Here is a 20,926-nt window from a genome sequence, read left to right on the forward strand (position 1 = left end):
GCTCCTGCCCAAACCCTCATGGAGAGCCTGGCAGTTTGGTACATTGAGAAACCCCAAAGCCACCAAACCGTGTCTGTCCAGGTCTCCTTGAGCACGATGTGGTTGTGGCCATGGCTGCCCGGGGCAGGAGCTCCGTGGGGATGCTGCTCTCTCCTGGGAGAGGGTGGGAAAGGGCAGGTTACAGACAGCAACATCAGCATTCGTGTTTGTGCTGCTTTGCCGGGCTCAGAGGGGCTCTTCTGGTGCCTTGATAAGCCATGCTGTTATCTCAGGCCCTCAACAACCCTCTGCAGCTCTGGGGTCGTCCCTGATGGAGGAGAGGTTGGACTACAGAACCCCAGAAGCTGCTGCCAACCAGAGTCACCTCAATGCCCTGGCTGGCTTACTTTCCCTCTTCCTGCAGTTGTGGAGGAGCAGGAGGGGGAGAATAAGCCCCTCCACTGAATCCTCTGTACTTCCCAGCTGATTATAAAGGTTTTTTGGCATTCCTCCTGTCGCAGAGCAGGTGGGATGTTCCTTTCTGTGTGTGCCATCAGTTGAGATAATAATTTTAAAGAATTAAGGACTTTAGTTAAACTAGATATTGCTGATGTAGACTTCCCTTTACATTTTGAAGAATAAAGGACTTTAGTTAAACTAGACATTGCTGACGTAGACTTCCCTTTTACTAACTAGACATTGTTGAGGTAAACTTCCCTTTTTTTAACATAAGCCGTGATCATAAATCAGATAGTCTTGAGAAAACAGGATCCAGGTGTCACCAACACTAAAAGGTTAAAAAGGCAAAGCGAGGAAGACTCATCTTACTTCATCATTTTGAGACCCCACCCCATAAGAAGGACCACCGACCCATTTCAAAGAACAAACTACGCATGCTTAATTGCTTTTTGGCTAATTACCATACGAAGCGGGGAATGGGATGGACCAGAGTCATGAATATGCATTTGTGTTTTGGGTATTCAACACTTTTGTACATAAAAAGACCCTGTGACCATCTGTAAATTGTGGTGTGTATTTGGGAGCTATCCCTCACGCTGCCCAGCGTCGTAATAAACCTACACTTTCTAACTTCAAACTGTTACAGAGTCTTTGTCCGTCAGAGTTGGATATTGGTATTAGATCAATATCCATATTTTTTTAACAAATCACAGTGCTGTTGAGTTTAATTCAGCGAGAAACTTGGGCTCAGGTTTTTCTGCTTTGTCAGTAACAGGATGTTACTGACAAAAGTCAGCCAGTGAAAAAATCCCGTCCAGCCCCAAAACCCCAGGGTTTGCTTTCCTCCTTTGTCACCAGGTGGCCAAGCAAGGTTCTGTGCTGAGCTCCTTCTCGCTACCTGATCATTTCACTGCTCCCGTCACTAAACCCATCACTAAACCCCTCCCTACCCTCCCTCTGGAGCTATTTTGCAAACCACCACAGGTCAGAGGTGGAAAGACCTCACTGGCCTCAAGGAGATGTAATTGTCCCTTGAGTGCTGGACTGAGAGTGGCAGAGCAGGGAGATGTGGCTGTGGCATTGCTGCTTCCAGCCTGGGACATGGATCTTCCCACCCATGTGTCCCCTCAGTGTCTCTCAGCTCCTGCTTGGTGGAGGAGAATGTGTCCTGCCTCCAGCTGTGATTGATTGTTGTTGGTGAGGAGCTCACAAGTGGGACATGCCAGGAGCGATTTGTGCCAAGAGGCCGCTGCCCCAGGTGAGAGGAAAAGCAGGAAGGCACAAAGTTTTCTGGAGATTTCCTGGATCTGCCAGGCAGCCCAGTACAATCTGAGCCTGTCCAGCCAGTGGGAAGCTGCCTTGGAGCTGGGAGATCCCCCACGGCTCAGGCCTGGCCCCAGGGCTGCCCTGCTCATGCATTTCACACTGTTTCCCTTAGGACAGACAGGCTTTCTGTGCTGCAGCTGTGCCTGTGCCTCTCTGTGCCCCTCCAAACAGGACCCAGCCCCTTGGGACCCCTTTGGGCAGGAGGAATAAGCCATTGGGTCTGGTTGAGCTGAGGCCTTAAGTTTAGCTTTGATGTGTTTGAGGTTCTGTGCTGCCCAGGGGTGCAGCTCTGAGCTCACAGTCAGTGTCACTCAGCTCTGCACAGAGCAGGGACACAAAACAAATCCTTTCCCTGCTGCACACCAAGGACAACTTTCAGCCCCAAAAGCACAAACAATGATGGACTGAAGGGAGGAACAAGAAGGATGGGACCTCACAACCTGGAGCTGGAATGGGACAATTAAACCCCAATATGCAAACGGACCAAAACTTATAAAAGTGCGAGACCTTGTGGCCGTTTGTCCACCTTGTGACCATTTTGGACCACCTTGGGTGTAGCCCTGAGCAGGCCATGTCCTGCCCAAGGTGTATCCTAAAGGCCCTTCAATAAATATCTACTTAATTCTCTGCCTCTGTCCAGTCCCTGTTTCAGGTCAGCCTTCCCAAGCCATCAGAGCCAACCCAGCCTCTCCTTGCACCTTGGCCTTGGCCTCCACCTGCCGTGTCTGGGCTCACTCTGATGTGGAGGTGTCCCAGTAGTCCCTGGGAACCCAAATCTGGATTCTACATTGAGATACAGCCTCCCCAGGGCCAAGCAGAGGGATAATCCCATGTCCCCTCCCAGGGCTTGCATGTGCAACACCTCTCCTCTGTCTTGAGTGGAACCTGAGGGCCAGGTGTGGAGTCATCCTTCCCCAAAGTGGCCAAGCCTGTCCAGGAGGAGAGGCTCAGGAGGTGGGGCAGGGGCTGGAGAAATAAGAGGGGAAGGCCTGAAGGGAACTGTGGGCTCTTGGCTTGTCCAGAGAGGCAGAGGGAAACGGGAATTTTGGGAGAGGAAGGACCTCTGAAGGACCAAGAAAGGCTCGTCAGGCTTCCTGCAGTTCCTCCACTGAGGGAGAGGAAGGTGAGCCTGGAGGCCAGGAGCTGCTTGTGAGGACACAGGGGCTGAAGGCAGGCTTAGCCTACGCCCTGCTGCCTGCTGTGGGGGGCATCCCTGCCCACATCCTGGTGGGATCTGGCTGGGCTGCACCTGGGGCAGTCAGGGGAGAAGGAGAAGGTCCGTGCACCTCTGTCTGCAGAGCTCTGTGCATCTCAGCAGCCTCCTGTCTGCCCTGCTCTGGTGGCAGCAGGGGACACTGGGGACAGTTTGAGCACTGCAGGGAACCGCAGCCTGAAGGTGCTGAGCTGGGCTGGGGAGAGGTTTTGGGGAGCATCCCCCCAGCCACCGGGTTCTGGGCTGGTGGGAAGGAGCAGATGACCTCGGGGGGTCACTAGAATAATGTTAAATGCCCAAGCCGTAGTGGTAGGGAAGCTGAGGGAAAGGACTCCAATCATTTCTGCTGGAGGAGGCTGTCCCTAGGTCAGCTCGAAGATGAAGCCTGCTTTGTTCTCTGGCACTTCTCAGTACGGTTTTTTGCTCTCTATTCTCAAAGGAATGCCACACTTAGCCTTGTCAGGTCCATGCCTGGTGCTGCCTGAAGGGTCAGTGAGGGCAGGGAACTCCTAACCCAGCCTTTTGCCACCTCTCTGTAGCTGTTACCAGACCACCCTCCTTCCTCCGGGATCTTGGCTGGGTGTGGGGAACAGCACCCAAAGGCTCCGTAATTAAATAGAGCTCTTGCAAAGTGCCTCATCTTGCTCTTTCATGCCAGAATTTAAATCCAGGAAAAAAGCCCAAACAATAATTCCGCTGGTGAAAACCACAACAAACGTGTGCCTATCCAAGCCAGAGGTATTTTGCACTGGCAGAGGAAATATTTTGCTCAGCAGTCATACCATCCCAAACCAGGGTTTTGAGCGGGAGGCTGGGATGGAGATGGAGACCCCAAAGGTCCCTTCCCATCACCACTTCTCTCCTGGCAGGAGGAGGGGTGATGGGGCTGCAGAATGTGGTTAAAGGGGCCCGTGGACCGAGAGCCACGGTGGAGGGCTGTATGTCACCCCTGCTCATAGGAGATTTGCTTTGCACCTCTCGGATTTCCACCCTCGGCATGTCCACACTGACAAAATTCAGTCAGTGTTACATGTAAGTGGTATTTCTTCCTCCTTTCCTGGGTGAGATTTGCCCCTTTATTTTCAGCCCAGGCATGGTCCCTAAGCCCTGAGCCTGGTGCTGACATGCAGAGCTGATACCTGGTACCAACAGGTACCTACACCTGGAAAGCCAGGATGAGCAGCCAGGGATCTGTCTGGCAACTCCAGAGCACAGGCAAAGCAGCTGGAATCCTTCTGCCAAAAATGCAGCTCCCAGCTGGAGGACCCCACAAGACCTGTGTGTTCCCCAAACTTTAGGATGTGGCTCTTTGCTGCTGAGCTCCCTGGGGTTTGGGATGCAGTGTCTGAATCCCTGAGCTGTGTGACTGGGGAGGGACTGGGCTTGCAGGTGTTGATGGACAAGTCCCAGCCTCTCTGGGGGTCTTTATAAGCCAAGAGGACTGGCTCCTTCTGTGCCACCAACCCCACTGACTGCACAGAGGGCTCGAAGCAGCAGGTCAGGTTGATGTTCTGTTCTCCTTCTAGCTCAGGCCATTGCTGACAGAAAGGATTCCAACTGAGTCAAGAGGCTTAATTATCACTCCAGGTCTGCATTTTATGTGTGGAGAACTTAGTGGTTAGACAGTTTCCTGGGTCTTCATCTATTTCGGCTCTGTGAAAGGGATGGGGTGTTGAGGCTTGGCTGCATTACCCAGGGCTGGCTCCTGGGGAGCAGCAGTTTGAGGACGAGCAGGGACCACCTCTGCTCTCCTCCACCCTGGTTGCCCATGCCCAGGGACTCACAGCTGGATGGCTGTTTGGGTTTGGCTGGTGGGATGCCTTACCAGCAGTCAGAGCTGGCTGAGGTCTGGGCAGCATGGGCAGGTTCCCTGTGAGGCACTGGGCTGGTCTCTGCACCTCCAGGGAATGCTCTGGACTGCCCTGGTCACCTGGGGATGGACACAACTTCTGTTGTGATGACCTGTGTGATCTCAAGAGTGTATGCAGGAGGTGGGGACTGTCATTTGGGCTGTTCTTTCTGCATTCCTCCCCAGCCCAGGGGTCTTTTTGTGCTTGCTGAATGTCACAGGCAGGCACAGGGACTAATCCTTCCCTCTCTGCCACCTCTTGGAATACCGGGAGGAGTTGCTTCTGTCTCTGCTGCCTCCCAGTGCTCTGTCTGACTCCTGTGGGCTTTGTGGCACAGCTTGTCACCAGTCACGGCCACCATGGTGTGCCACTGTAACACCTTGGTGACACTGGGGTGGGCAGCAGAGCCTTGGGCATGGAGGTGGCCTCAGGCATGTGGGAGATCTCAGTGCCACACCTCAGGAGCTGGGAGAGGGGTGTTGAGAGGAGGAAACTCTCCTCATGACGTGTGCAGGAAGCACAGAAACCACAGGCCTGTGTGTGGGCTGTTGCTGGCCGTGGAGGTCCCCTTGCACGTGCTGAAGTGCAGGGTTGGGTGCAGATCTGAGGGGCACGGACCGTGGCGGCAGAATTTGGCAGGGATTCGATGCCTCTCTGGACAGGGGATGTAGCCCCGAGGGAAAGAAGCTCTTTCCTAAGTGACAAGCTCAATCAGAGGTGTCAACTGGTGTGAAACTCCTGCAGGTTTAGCAACAAGAAAACAGCGCTGAGGAACACATTGTTCTATCTGCCATCTCCTGATTCCTGGGCAGGCTTGGCTTCTCCATCCCTTGTAACCCACAGAGCTTGCTTAAATGCTTACTTCAGCAATTGGTCAGTCTCTGACACCCTCAGGCATGGTCTTGCCTCAGTATGTGTGCAACTCAGCTGGGTGAGGAGCTGGCCACTGCAGCTCCTACCTTCCTGCTGTCCTTTCTCTCTGCATTCCACACACAGGTTGAGGGGCTACAGCACTAAAAGCACCTAAAAGTGGTGATTTGCCCTGAGTGTAGCCTGCAGTTGTGGCCAGTTCCTAGACACCTGGAGATAGTTAATGAGACACAACGACGAGTATAAACTCCCAAAATAAGGTGCAAAAGGCGGTGGCTATTTGGAGATTTCCTGCACTGGTCTCCGGGTGTTAAACCTAATGGAGTCTTTGGTAAGACACTTGTGGTCTCCTCTTTCAGGGAAAGGAAACTCTTGCCTCGTTTTTGGCTGACACGTGACAAGTTTACAAAAGAAAATAGCCAAAGAATGACTGGACCAGTTGTATTTCCATTTGAAGATATTGATTGAGTGGCTTACCTTTGGGCAGCTGGGCAGGACAGAGGGAGATGAGGTTTAGCAGTGTGGTTTGTCTATGGGATCACAGAGCAACCCAACCTCTCCTTCCCTTGGCCATCACGGCAGTTCAGTCCCAGGACATCCATCCCTTCCCACCTGCATGTGGAGATGGAGGCACTGAGGTGCTGGTGGTGGGCTTCCACACAGAGCTGGCACTTTGTTTTCCTGGTGTGAGAGGGAGTTTTTGCTGTGGCCCACACGATGCTCTGCAGTGGGGGTGTTGTGGCCATACTCCTGAGCAGCCCAGGAAAGCTTTCTGTGCAATCAAGCTACTGGGAAAATACACTCTGGGAGGCAGAGAGCCATCTTCATCTCCTGCCATCAGGGGAAATAGGCTTTGCTGGATGTGCCCTTGAGTCTGGAATGCCTTGGGCTGGGTACTGTGGATGGCAAGGCAATCCAATGCAAATAAAGCATCTAAGGCAGGGATGGAGCAGGGAAGCTCCTGCAGGGTGGAGGTCTGACATGACCCCCTCCTGTCTGAGAGAGGGTTCTTCCCCTGAAATGCTTTCCTTATGAGCCTAAGGATTTCCTCGAAGGCACCCTGATGCTTTTCCCAGGCAGGGGGTGGTAGGAGGCTACCTGTCCCACTCTGCAATTACAGCTGGACCAGATGAGAATGGTCACCAAGAGAGGCTTGGGGTGGGTTCCAAGCTGCACAAGGGGTTGTAGACACCTGCTCCCTGTGGAGCATTGGGCTTTGGCTGAGCTACCACACTGCTGGGGCTGCACAGTGTTCCTTGTGGGAGCCCCTGGAGCTCCCACAGCCCCTCTCATCCAGCCCTGTTTTCTCACAGGTGCTGCGGACAGGTGAGATGTGGCTGCTGCTGCTGGCCCTGTGCCTGGCCCAGGGGCTGGAAAATGCCATCCCGGGTGATGAATTCTACAATCCTGAGAGGGCCATGAACATCGTAAGTGCTGGGGGGGGGGGCACCGCGCTTCCCCATGGGTATGCCCAAAGTCTTTCCCAAGGGATGAGCTTGCCTCGCCCCTTCCCTGCATCTGCACTTGGCCTCTCTGGGGGCCTTGGGGCATCAAAAATCTCCCATATTTGCGTTGCTGTCACTCACTTCATGCCCTCAGCTTGAGCTTGGCCTCTCCCTGCTCTTCCTCTAATTCCTTCGGATGGAGGTGACACCGGGGAACATGAGAGGCAGCAGTGGGTGAAGCTGAGGCAGGCACAGGGCGCTGGGTCACCCTCTGCCCTCACACCATTGTCCCTGCAGAGCCAGAAGATCCTTTTCCATGGGTATCCCAGCAAGGAGTATGAAGTGATGACGGAGGATGGCTACATCCTGAGCCTCAACCGGATTCCCCATGGCAGGGGGAATGCTGGGCTCTCAGGTGGGCTCAGCCTAACCCGGGGGGCACCAGCCTTGGACCCTGGAACCCTGCCCAGATGCAACAGGAAACCAGTGGGAATATCTGTGCCTTCAGGCATGGTTTGGGCAGCTGGAAGAGGGATGAGGAGTTTCTTCCTGGCTGCCTTGAGCTGTCCCTGGGGATCCAGGAGCTCAGCCTTGTGTTTCGCTGCACCTGGGATGCGGCAGTGTGACCCAGCAAAGCCCCAGTGGCTCCTTCCCTGCAGCAAACTCCTGCTCCAAGCTGCAGGCTCAGGGCCTGGGATGGGAAAAGCCCCCCAAACACAAAAAAGCACCAGCATAACCAAGGAAATAATGGGAGAAGGGAACATTTAATGTGCAGCCTGCAGAAAACAGTATCAAGACGTAGAGTGGTGTTTTTATTTCCAGATGGAAAAGGTGTCTTCTTCTGTCAAGTACTGGATATCTCTCCTTTCAGGATCCAAGAATCCCGTGCTGATAGTGCATGGATTTTGTCTGGATGGTGGTGACTGGGTGGACAATTTCCCTGACAGCAGCCTGGCCTTCATCCTGGCGGACGCGGGATATGACGTCTGGATCGGGAACAACCGGGGCAACAGCTGGTCCCGCCGGCACCACAACCTGTCCATCGGCTCTGAGGAGTTCTGGGATTTCAGGTCAGGGGGACACCAAGCACAGGGCTGGGGCACAGGGCTGACAGCACTCAGAGCCCCTGGTGTCAGTGGGAGGGAGTTGGGAATCTCCTCCAGGCTCTCCCTTTGCCACGCAGCTTCCACGAGATGGCCATGTATGACCTCCCGGCCATGGTGGGCTTCATCCTGAGGCACACTGAGCAGAAGAAGCTGTTCTACGTTGGCCACGCTCAGGGCAGCACCCTGGGTGAGTGAGGAGGGGGAGGAGAGGCTGGTGGGTGGGAGCAGGGCACGGGGTTTCCGTGGGAAAGAGGCATCAATGTCCATCCCAAACCAGACACTGCTGGGAGCAGGGCTGCTCTGGCTGCTGTCCCCACCTGCCCTCCTGCCCCTTCTGCATGGGAAGGGGTTTGTCCCATCCTGCCCATCCTCCCTGGGCTGTGCTGGCATCCAGGAGTGTTTTTTGTTCAAACCCTGCACCTCAAACACAGAGTCTGGGGTGAGCTGGGGTTCAGGTTGTGATCTCACGCTGCTTTTCAGGTTTCATAGCGTTTTCCAGCTTGCCACATCTGGCGAAGAAAATCAGACTCTTCTTTGCCCTGGCTCCTGTGTACACTTTCCTCCATGCGCGGGGCCCTGTGTTAAAGCTGGTCTTTCTACCAGACCTGGTGCTCAAGGTACAGGAGGTGTTTGTGGGTGGTTACTGCCAAAACCCAGGGGCTTTTGGCAACTCCTGCCCCTTGCATTGCCACATTGAACTGATCCTGCACCTGTGGTGGGCGCTGGAGCTCCTAACATCATTCTCAACATTTCCTCGTGGTCTTGCAGAGCTTGTTTGGAACCAGAGAGCTGGTGCTGGTGGGGAGGAAGAGGAAGCTGCTCCTGGTTAAGACGTGCAGCAGGCCACAGGAAGTTGAATTGTGTAGCAATGAGATCTTCCTCATCGGAGGGTACGACTGGAAAAACTTGAACATGGTGGGTGCACTGGCCCTCAGTCCAGGTCACAGCCCTCTCTGGTTTGCCTAGACACCTGGACATAGTTAATGAGACACAACGACCAGTATAAACCCCCAAAATAAGGTGTGAAAGGCAGTGGCTATTTGGAGATTTCCTGCACTGGTCTCGGGGTGTTAAACCTAATGGAGCCTTTGGTAAAAGACTTGTGGCCTCCTCTTTTAGGGAAAGGAAACTCTTGCCTCGTTTTTGGCTGACACACAACAAGTTTACAAAAGAAAATAACCAAAGAATGACTGGACCAGTTGTATTTTCATGGATTGAGCGGCTTACCTTTGAAAGCTGCTTCTAGCTCTGAGCAGAATAAAGCTGCTAAAGAACGAAGAGCTATATGAATGTATAGCTTTTGTATCACAGTTATAAGACAGAATGAGTTTTTTTGCCTAGATGGATTTTCATCCCTCCCAACTCACTTAGAAAATATTTTCTTTTTCCCGTAGAGCCGACTGGATGTGTACTTATCTCATTTTCCAGACTATACATCAGTAAAAAATCTTCTGCACTGGGGACAGGTAGAGGCTCTAATTTTATAACTACTTTAACTTTTCTTTCTTTTAACCTGCGAACGTGATATTTTCATTTGCTGCTTCGTTCACCCTGGAAACAGGTAAAGAAGGTAAAATCAAAGCCAAGAGAGAAAAGGGATTTTTAAGCTGCTGCACCAAGGTGTCTCAAAGGCCACAGCTATCTGGGGCGGGTGCTAACCCAGGGTTTTACCTGGATTAACCCTTTGCCTCTGTCTTCCAGACTGCAAAAACTGGGGAGTTCAAGCAGTTTGACTACGGGCTGAGAAACATGGAGAAGTACAAAACGGTGAACTTGATGGGTGTGGGTTTCTTACCTTCTTTTCCTCGTGTTAGAGCTGGGATTAATGCATGGGATGCAGTTTTCGTGCTCTGACTCAGTGTTTATTAATTCTCATCTATATTACAGTCTCATGAGTCGTGAGGTCTAGCTAACAAGGTGGAAAATGGAGGAGTCTCCAACTCTTTCCAAGGTCCCCCTAAGTGCCAATTACCCAATAACAAGATGACACCTATATTACCTATACCTTCAACCCAATAATTGACCACCCAAGGCCTGCAATGCGGACCTTTTTCACCCAATAAGAAAAAAACACCCAAAACCACGAAGAAGGACCCAGAAAACATCCCAGATCCTCTATATTGCTCCACACGTATTACTGTATGCTAAAACCTTAAATTCCAGGTTTTCCACCCTGTGAGAACGCACAATGCCATTCAAACCACGCACCCACAACCCCAGTGCTATCACTCAACTTTGGGAGCCTGTTCCATGGCCTCAGATCAAATGTAGTGATCAAAGGCACTGACCCTCGCTTGAGGGTGCCTTTTAGCCCAGAAAGCCTGAAATTCTCAGCCTCCAGGGTTCCAGCAGATGGGGGGATCACACCCCCCCTCAGAACCCCCAGGTGACACGGATGCTTTCTCTCCCTTCCCAGCTGAGGCCGCCCTTTTACCAGATCGAAGCCATGATGGTGCCGGTGGCCGTGTGGAGTGGGGGGCAGGACTGGGTCACTCCCCGCGTGGAGACCCTGCTTTTGATGTCCCGCCTCACCAACGTCGTGCACCACGAGCACTTCCCTGACTGGAACCACTTCGACCACCACTGGGGCCTGAACGCCCCGCAGCGCCTGTACAGGAAGATGGTGACCCTGATGGAGGATAATCCATGAGTGCATCCAGGAATCCATCTACAAACCCATCCGTGAATCCACGCATGAATCTACCCATGAATCCATCCATGAATCAATCTATGAATCCATCCATCAATCCATCCATGAATCCATCCACATGTTGCCCCAGGATGGAGGAGCCACTTGTTCCCGTGTGCCTTGTGGCATGGGGTTTTTGTGCCTGTTCCCATGTGCCTTAAGCACAGAGATGCCGTGCTTAAAAATGTCTCCTGTCCCCCTATTCCACACTGATTTAACGCTTTCAAATGCAATGCTGTGATTCCTCTTTGTCTGTAGAGATTGCAATAAAGTCTTGCATCACAGCCAAGCTCCAGCTGGGTTTGCAGGAGTTCTGCTGTGTTGTTTTTTTTGGTTTTTTTTTTCAGCTTCTGCAGGCTCAGAGCAATCCAAGAGTGAAATTTTACTCCGGGAATCAAGCACGTGCTGTGGTTTGTGGGTTTAGGCACAGGAGGGGAGAAAAGTGACCTTGTGATGGCCACTGGTGGAAAGAGGCCACATCTGGGCCAGGGGGCTCTGAGCTGGGCACAGCTGGCAAAGGACAGAGAAGTAGTTCTCCTCACCAGATCCTCCTCACTGCACAGAGTGAAGTTCAAAAACTGGTGATTTGCTGGTGATGAAATATGCAAGGAGAGGCCGAGCCCTTTCTCACCTCACAAACCTACCCAGCTATTCCTCTCCAATCACATGGTTTCTTGCCAAGCTTTTCTTGCTCATCCTGTTTAGCTCCTCACTGTTGAAATGAAAAAGAAAGTCACTACTAGAGGAATAAATTTCAGGCACTCTGTTTACCCTGGAGGGGTTAACTCATTACTGACTGTCTAAGATCAAATCTACAATATTTTTTCCTACATTTGTGCTGCATTAAACAGGGCAGGAATTGGTAGTGCTGTGACTTAGTTTCAGGTTCTGGGTTCTGGCAAGGTTGAGGACCTCACTTTGTGGATTCCACCTTATCAGCAGGACTACTCAGAGAAAACCCCTGCAATCACCAAAGCCATTCACCTTCCAGCTCGTAGGAGCAGAGCAGCCCAGCATCAGGATGGATGAGCCCTCTGCATGTGCCTTTCACCTTGCCAGGGATGGGAATGGCAGGCTATTGCCACAAGTTGGCATCAGAAAGATCATCTGCATCAACAGGGCATCCTTGGTGTGGCCCAGTGACCAGGACTGAGCTATTTCTATCTTGTCAGCAACTCCAGGACTCTAGAGGAAAAACCTCGATGTGAAAACCTGACCAGGGGGATGATGAGAAACAGCAACTGAGGGTTTTCCAAGGAACACATAGCAGCATTTTCCCATCTCCCTGATAACTGCCCAGCCAGCAGAGCCACTCATCAGGTATGGTGGGCACACTTGTGCTCAGCCTAGCAGCCCCATCTATTTATTACATGGGATTCACTTATTCTGTTCATTGCATATTGTTTGTGACAGACCCACCTCTATATTTATTACATGTGCTGGCCAGCAGTTGTTTGTAGAGTTGTGCAGGATTCTGCCTGCAAGTCCCTGCACGTGGCAGAAGACACCCACAGCAGGAGGTTTTAGGACCTCCAATCCAAAGAAAATAAAAATGCTGACGGTCCGGGCGGATTAAACCCCAGTGGGATTAATTTGCAACCTCTGCATCCCCCGCCTTTTAATAGAGAGATAAATATGTTTAAAGGATAAAGCATCGCTCTCTAGCCCAAACTGACGTCAGCTGAGCAGCTTGTGGGGCTGCAAAGCTGGGCTCAAAGTATCCACCCTCGTAAGGAAGGCATCTGGTGGTGCCACCAGCACCAGCTCCAGCCACGTTGGGGGTCCCTGCACAGAGCTGAGCCCAGCTCAGGCTCTGCACAGATATTCCAACCCCTGACCTGCATCTGAGGAGGGACAGGAGAAGGCTCCACGCCGAAGTCAGTCTGTCAATAGGTTGCCTAATCACAGGTTGACAGGAACGAGGGATTGGCACACAGGGTTTGGAGCCTGTTGCCAGCGATTTGCAACACAGTGCTGAGGCTGCTGAGGGTGGATCACGTCTGTGTTTAAGGCTGCACCTTCAAACAACACACTGCAAGCACCTTTTCCAACAGGCTCCTGTAATTCCACCCACAAAATTCTGAGGACCTGAAGTCCTGACCACTATTTTATGTTGCTTCCTAAACCTTTCACAAAATTATTGACCTGCTCACGGAATCAGAGAAACTCAGCAGCTGTCACTGGTGCCACACCAAGCCTGGCTTGCTCTCCCAGGAGCCCACCAGCCCTGTGGCAAAAGGCTGTTTATTTATTAAGCCTTTCATTTGGGGACGTGTTTGCCTGCCAGCCAGAGGCCAAACCTGCTGACTCGGCAGGCTGTGGAGTAATTTGGGACTTTTTTGGTCTGCACCGTGTTTCCCAGCTGCTTGGGTGCCCACTGGGAGAAGAGGCAGGGAATGCTGTGCCACCCTGAGGTCTCCCCTCCGTACCCTCCTGACCCCAGGGGACGATTTGTGGCTTCTTTACTCATTTATTTCTACACCTTCTGGGTCCTGCCATGTACCACGTGTCTCATCTGCAAATGTCTCCCGCTGCTGGCGGCTGATTTATTTTCATTTCAGCCAGGATTTGGGTCACAGCTTTGTTTCAGGGCTTTGAAAGGGAAAGAAAATATTTAGGCACAGCAAAAGGAGACAAAGCAATCAAGGAAAAGCCCTTTTGTCCCCATGGCAAAACACCAAGTGAAGTTGTGTTTTTAATTTTTTTTACCTTTCTTTTTTTTTTTTGGCTTTGGGCAAATTGTTTCTGCAGAACTGTAAAGAGACTTCAAAAAAGAAAAAAAAAAAAAAAGGAGATGTGTTTAAATAGGATTAACTTAAGCAAGAATTTGTACTACAGAAAGATGCTTAGAGAATCTCTTAAAGACAGAAAAGCAAACAATATCCAAATCCGATAATCTGATCAGCCGATAAAATTCACAAGCAATTTTGTTAGTAGAGAGAAGAGTATTTACTGGAAATGGACTGTCTTGAGCAAACTGAATAAAGAGATTAGGTGAAGAGTATTACCTAAAAAAGACAATTTTACAGTAGGCAGAGGAATGAGGCAGAAGCTCCATACTTAAGCAGGAAACAGCTGAAAAAAAGAAGTAAATCATGAATTATTTACTGCAACCAACGTGGCTTCGTGGTACACCAGGAAACTGTAACGAGAGCAAGCTTCTCTTCATAAATAAATGGCATTAAATTTTCATTTTGCTTGCTGGCTTTGCCCATCAGAGGAGAAAGGCTTAGGACAGGACGATGAGGGAAGCAGCAGAGGGACAAACACGTAACAGTTGTGTCACTGCTGGTGGCTTTGCTCAGAGTCCCCCTGGGAAGCTTGTCCCCTAAGAAGTGTCCACCAAGGCCAGCACAAGGACACCCAGCACAAGAGAGGAATCTCTGTCCTTCACTTCTGCCAAGCAGATTATAGCCAGGAATTCTGGCAGCAGAAACAACCCACAGCAGCACTTGGAATGGCTGCTCTCCCTCAAATTTGTTTTCTGGCATCCCCCAAGTCTCTGACTGATCTATTCTGCTTTACAGGGCAATGCAAATTTTTAGAATTTCTTCCAGGAAATTCTAAAAATTGAAAATCTGACCCTACTCCGGTGCATGGTTTTGAGTAATTTCTCCATGAAATATTGCTTTGCCTCACAGCTGGATTCTCCCTTCCTGAAAGACGCTGATTCTTCTGGTGGTTGCACCATTGACACGTTTTATTGAGATTTTTCTGACGAGTCTCTGGATTTTGTCTGGCAGAAACAGCCAAATTTTTTATTGCTGTAAAATAACTGCCTTTCCTTCAGGCTAAAGAAAATAATCATCAACACATCATGGCACCTCTGAGATCACCACTCAATCTTATTTACCAAAACCTCTCAGATAAACTCTAAGACTTAGGCACTTTGGGAATACCCCATGCTCCTTTTTATTTTGATTTTACAGAATTCTGCACTAAAATCAAACATAATTTCTCTTCAGGATTTATTCCTTTCTCACTCCTCAGTCACTGAAAGAAAAAAAAAATGCCCAAAACCCAGCCACATTAAAAATGTGATTAATTACAATTTTTATTGAATTCAAAACCCCTACTACTGTTTTCTCTTTAGGGAGATGTCCTTCCAGTATCTGAAGGGAGAAAGATGGAAAGGAACTATTTATAAGGGCCTAGAGAGACAGGATACAGGGAATGGCTTCCCAGTGCCAGAGGGCAGGGCTGGATGGGATATTGGGCAGGAATTGTTCCCTGGCAGGGTGGGCAGGCCCTGGCACAGGGTGCCCAGAGCAGCTGTGGCTGCCCCTGGATCCCTGGCAGTGCCCAAGGCCAGGCTGGACTTTGGGGCTTGGAGCAACATGAAATAGTGAAAGGTGGATTTGCTTTAATGTCCCTTCCCACCCAAAACATTCTGGGATCCTAATTCTGGTGTTTTGCACCACAGATCTGTTGGGTCTCTTTTGGATCCACCTTGATTTTAAGCATAACGGTGCCAGACCTGAGACAGCAACAATGAGCTTTGTGTCACTGATGAAGACACAAAAAAATAAAAAAGAAATCAAAAGGAAAAAAAAGGAAAGAAAGTGGAAAAAGAAATGCAATGCAGTGCCAGCCAGGAATAGCATGAAGGCTCCTCTCCCCGCCCTGTCACTGCTCCAGTTAAAAGCAGAACATTTTAACCAACTATATTCAGGCGGCTCAAACTGAGAGAGATTTCAATATCCTTCTAGAGACAGCACTAATTTTACGAGGAAAAAAAAGAAATCAGGGGGAAAAACAAATCAGGGAAAAAACAAATCAGGAAAAAAAAATCAGGAAAAAAAACCCCAATAAATCAGGAAACAAAAAAATTCCTATCAGGTCAACCCAACATCTTTAGGGATACTTCCTCATGATGTCAAGAATCTCCCGGTACAAAACCTCGGTGGCGTCGAGGCCCAGCACGAAATCGATGTGGTTCCAGTGGGGAATGAGCTTGTGGTGGACCAGGTTCCTGACCTGGGGGAGGAGGAGGGCAGTGTCCCGGGGGTCAGCCAGGCAGTCCTGCCCCGCGTTCCAGATGGCCGTGGGCACCCCCATGGCCCTCACGTCGTAGAACGGAGCCCCAGCCTGAGAGCAGGAGAAGAGATTTGCACCAAAGAGGAGACAAAAAAAGGGCTTTCACCAAAGAGGAGGTGTTGGTGGGATGCAGCAAACTGCGAGGGAAATCGCTGCTCTTTGGGAAATTATAAAGCGGAACTCCTTTCTTCTAGAAGGAAATTTAGATGGAGGTGCAGCACAGCCTGACGCGCTACGATTTACGTTAGCTAATTTAATCAAAATGGATTAGCAAATTCATTCTGCCCCGGCTAGAAATTCTGATTGGTTTTGATAAGGAGGTAGGATTTTGGCTGCCCTGACTGAGTGCTGCTGGATGATCCTGCTCCCACCACGAGGTTGGATTGGGGACCTCCAAAAGTCCCCCCCCAAAAGCCAGCCCTGGAGTTTATGGTGATGCTTCACCAGCACTTCCTTCAGCCCAGTGACAGCAGGGAAGTGTTTGGAAGTAAGGTTTTGAAATGAAAACATTTCTGGAGGGTTATTTCAGCTCCACACCCTGAGGACTTGCCAGGAGGTGATTTGTCAGCAACATCTCTTGTCACCTGCAGTGTAATTAATCCAGTAAAGAAGCATGCTGCTTTCTGAACATTTTTGTTTGTTTGCTTAAGAAAGAAAGAAAGAAGCTTTTTTCCCCCCTCCACACCCCCCCCCCCCCCCCCCAAGGCTTAACCACTATTTCAGAGAAGAAATTTTTCTTAATATTCAGCCTGGTGTAACTTGAGACCATTTCCCCTTATCCTTAAGGAAAGGGGAAAGTGTCCAATTCAAAGGGTTTTATTCGTTTAAAAGGTATTTGCAGAATAGAGTTGAGAATGGAAAATGCTGCTGTTCCAAGCAGAGATCCTGACTTCCAGTTTGTGGAGAGAGGAATACACTAAGAGGAGTCACAGCAGGCATAAATGGGAAGAGAACAGGCCAAGGGAAGGCTGTGGCCATTGAAAGCACCTCACCTGTCTGTAGTGAAGGCTGTTGTACCTGTGCCCCCCGTCAAAAGCTCTCAGTGCCCCACCATGGACTCCCTGCAGCAAATTCAGACATGCAGTGGTCTAAGTGAGAGCACAGTTCTGTGGGGGTGCAGTCCACCCTTACAGGTCAAACCTCAAAAGTTAGCTTTCATCGCTAAAGCTAAATCCACTTTATCCACTGGCAGGATTTTTCAAGTGTGTCTCACAGGTCTGGCCCTGGGCCCAGCACAAGTAATTATTGTCTTGATTTTTGGACAAATGGACAGGGATTGTGTTTGTAATGTTTGTGGATAACACCAGCATGGTAAGAAATTAAAATGTTCTGGAAAATGGATTTAGAACTCTAAAGATTCCTTGTGGGCTGGAGAATTGGCCTGAAATGGCACAATCAAAGATGGGAGGAGCCTCTGAACATCTCTTGTCTAACTGGAACAGGAATATCAGCAATACAGGGTCAAGATGGCTGTGGCTTGATCCCTCCACTGGGCAGCAGCCCTTCAGAAAATGGGCTGTGTGTTCTTGCTACAAACCCCACGAAGTTCTTCTGGGGTCCCTGGGCAGGAATTCCACAGAGGGAAGAAGGTGTGCCCTGAGCACAGCCTGTGGCACACACCCCCAGAGAAGGTGCACGGGCTGAATCTGCAATCCACAAAAATTGTGCAAATTTTTAGCTTGGGGAAGAGCAAAGGAGTGCAGCAGAACACAACTGCAGCGTCAAAGGGCTCTGGTGGCGACTGCTCTCCTGCCCACAAGGGGAAGAAGGAGAAATAATCAGCTTTATCGCTAATAAGCTTAATTGGCTGCTGTCCAGGTGCACCTCTGCCACAGTCTGACCACTAATGGCACTCGGGCTGCTGGGCAAGAGTGGAGCTGGTTTGAAATAAGACCCCTGGAAGGTGCCTGCTGTAGATGCAGGGCCCTCAGCTCCAAGAGTTTCTCTTGACAGATCCACTCCTTTGGGGGCTCAAAATCTGCTGAGCATTTTACGGAGGGGTGAAAACAAAGCCAACAAAGATCTGACAAAGGTGTGTCTTGCAACAACCAGCACAGTTGGTTGCCCACAAGGGACCAGGGGCTGTCAGTTGGGCACAGGAAGGAACCTGGGAAGGTTTACCTGCAGCCAGTGGATTATGTTCTGGACTGAGGACCCTGCAGGGGTGTGTCCCACGTACACATCTACTCGGCTCTGCAAGGACACGAGCACATTTCACAACAGGACTCACTTGGCTCCTCAAAACAGGGCATTGCCAAGGCCTTGGCATTCAGAGGGACCCTCTGCAGATTTATTCCCACATACCATGTTTGTGTTCTTCCAGTTAAACCCGAAAACCATGGCCAAGATGTGCTTGCAGACCTTTGAGCAGACACAGAACCTGGAGAGGATCATCTCCCCCAGGGCAGTGTGTGGTAGGAACTCCTTGGTGCCAAACAGCTCCTGTAAAATTGCAAATGTGCTCATCATACAGGAAGCCTGGCCATGCTTTTCCCCAAAGCACCCTCACTTTGCAGCTTCCATTTTATCCCCAGGTTAAGGTTGCCCATAGTGAAGCCTCCCTTGCACCCCGTTAAATGCTTCTGTTCCTTGTTTCTTACAGGAGTGATCTCTTACATTCATTATGCTCTTGTGTCAGATGGTAGGGCTCAATTCACAGCCTCTGCATCAGTTTTATTCACCAACGTTTTTTGATCTAATTCTGCCGGAATACTTTTGGGAGTGAATCTGGGACAGGACCGAAAGGTTCTGTAGTGAGATGTGGTTTTCCTCATTGTGAAAACAGACAGAGTGCAGAGCTCCCCTCTCTGTAAATGACTTGAAATACTCCACAGATAATTTCACAATCCCTGTGAAAAACACTTCGGCTGTGCAGAGCATAGTGCAGACCAACCTTCAGCCCATAGTCAGAAAAGATTGAAAGTTTTCTAAGTGGGCTCCGAGAAAATATCACCGTGGTCACAGGTGAAAGAGCAATGAACACCTTGATTTTCCGAGCCAGCTGAGGCATAGTGGAAAAGGCTATAAAACCTAGGTGGGGTGGAAAAAAGTAGGGGAAAAAAATGGTTTAGTCTTTTAAGGCACTCATGCACATAGTTTTAACTTCAGTGAGTAATTTTACAAATCTGAGAGGGGATGGAGGCTTCTCATGCTGTCATCAAAAGGACCCACTCACCTATAGTGGTGCCTTGGGAATGACCAATATAATAGAGCTGTTTCTGTCCTGTTTTCTGCTCAATAAAGTTGATCATGGCTGGGAGATCATATTTAGCCATCTCATCGAAGCTGCAAAAGGAAGAGCAGATGTCCTGCAGCATCTACGCATGCACAGCCATCACCAGCAAACCACAAAACCAGCAGGGAGGGCAGGGCCACCCCACAAACTGCTTCATCCCACTGAGTTTTCACACGGGGTTTATGCTCAGAATAAGTAGGATGAGCCTCAGTCCAGCCTGGTTCACTCACCCCCCAGCTAGGGCAGCGTGACCCTGACAGGATTCAGCTGTTTCTGAAATCCTCAACCCCATTTACCTGAAAGCCCAGAATTCATCCTGGTTGGGAGTCAGGACCTGGTGTCTCCTGGACCAGGTGTTCCCTCTGCTGTTTCCTATCCAAACATCATAGCCAGCGTCTGCGAGGATGAAGCCCAGGCTGTTGTTGGGCAGGTTGGTGACCCAGCTGCTGCCTTCTGCAAGGAGACCATGCTGCAGAAGTGCCACGGGTCTCACACCTGCAAACAAAGACAGCATGATGACTCTCTTTATTTTTAATAAGAGATTATAAATAATTATAAAGAAACCAATTATTTTAAATATTTTTAATATTGTCGCCTTTCGAGACGGTTCACGGAGTGTTATCCCCATGGCAGCCAAAGTCTGTGGAGGTTTGTGTCAGTGCTCCTCTAGGACCTCTAGGTTTGTGTGTGTGTTCCTCTAGATTTCATTTTAAAAGCAGGTTTGCTAAGCTGCACCATTTTCTTGGTCTTTATCCCCAAAATCTCTGGGGGTGTGGGCAGAACTCGGGCTACCCAGGGAGCTCTGTAGGCACACGAGGAGCCTGGGGATGTGACAGTAAAAAATGCAATTTTCGTGGATCTAACCCCTCCTCCCAGTTATTACCCCTCCCAGGACAAGAGGATCCCCTGGAGGCTCCTCAGGGTGTTCCAAACCAATCTGCTGATCCATCAAAAGGCTGCAGGAGCACATTTTGGGAGCCAGGCTCTGGAGAGAACCCAAGGTGCTCCGTCAGGACGGATGGGCTGCCTCACACTGCTGGGATTGCAGCTTGACCTTCGGAGCTCAGGGGCTCATGAAGGGTGAGAGAACATCCCTGGCAAGGAATCAGCCTTCCCAACGAATTCTGGTCCACCAAAACTGGTGTTACAGATGCCAAGCCAACCCTTGCAAACCCTCTTGCACAAGGCCTGGTATCCCGAGTGAGCGGCACAAGGCGTGTGTGTCCTGTGTGGCTTCACTTTTACCTTGGCACCCCACATTTCCTCTCCCGTGAGGAATTCTGTTCAGCTGAAGGATGTAGCCATCTTCTGTCACCACATCATACTCCTCACTGGGGTACCCCCAGAAGGAGATCAATTCACTCTGCAACGAGAAGGAAGAAAAGAACAGCATTTTTCCAAGGCTCCTGTGGGGAAATCCTTGAATGTGATATTTAATTGCAATTATTTATCAGTGGCTGTTTCCTGTGCACTTCCCACCTCGGCTCCAATGCCATCGTACTTACGATGTTCAGCCCTGCCTCTGGGTTCTTAGGAGATGGGGAATTAAAGAGGCAGTCCCCAGATGCCATCCCGTGGAATACGGACACCAGAGCTAGAGCCAGCCACATCCTCTCTGTGCCTGCAACAATACACCCACAGAATCAGTGCCAGGGAAAGCAAGGGCCATGTCCTGCAGGGCAAGGAGAGGTGAGGGCAGGGAAACGCCCCAGGTAGG

General features: G+C 50.3%; 2 protein-coding genes across 2 annotated transcripts; one reads left to right on the plus strand and one right to left on the minus strand.

The window, feature by feature from the left end:
- The first annotated feature begins 7,028 nt into the window (after positions 1-7,028).
- On the plus strand, positions 7,029-10,898 carry LOC136364581 (putative lysosomal acid lipase/cholesteryl ester hydrolase). Its single transcript, XM_066324534.1, has 9 exons — positions 7,029-7,124; positions 7,440-7,557; positions 8,014-8,212; positions 8,326-8,435; positions 8,729-8,865; positions 9,017-9,163; positions 9,643-9,714; positions 9,950-10,015; positions 10,665-10,898. Exons 1-9 carry the CDS (start codon positions 7,029-7,031, stop codon positions 10,896-10,898), a joined length of 1,179 nt encoding a protein of 392 aa, XP_066180631.1.
- A 4,879-nt stretch (positions 10,899-15,777) lies between these two features.
- Positions 15,778-20,819, minus strand: LOC136364565 (lipase member K-like). The gene is made up of 9 exons (XM_066324517.1): positions 20,715-20,819; positions 20,455-20,572; positions 19,506-19,704; positions 19,150-19,259; positions 18,868-19,004; positions 18,279-18,416; positions 18,096-18,167; positions 16,967-17,035; positions 15,778-16,025 (listed from the first exon to the last, which is right to left on the minus strand). The coding sequence occupies exons 1-9, from the start codon at positions 20,817-20,819 to the stop codon at positions 15,792-15,794; spliced, it is 1,182 nt and encodes a 393-aa protein (XP_066180614.1). The 3' UTR covers positions 15,778-15,791.
- Positions 20,820-20,926: the final 107 nt, after the last annotated feature.

Source organism: Sylvia atricapilla, chromosome 8, assembly GCF_009819655.1.
Source record: "Sylvia atricapilla isolate bSylAtr1 chromosome 8, bSylAtr1.pri, whole genome shotgun sequence".
NCBI lineage: Eukaryota > Metazoa > Chordata > Aves > Passeriformes > Sylviidae > Sylvia > Sylvia atricapilla.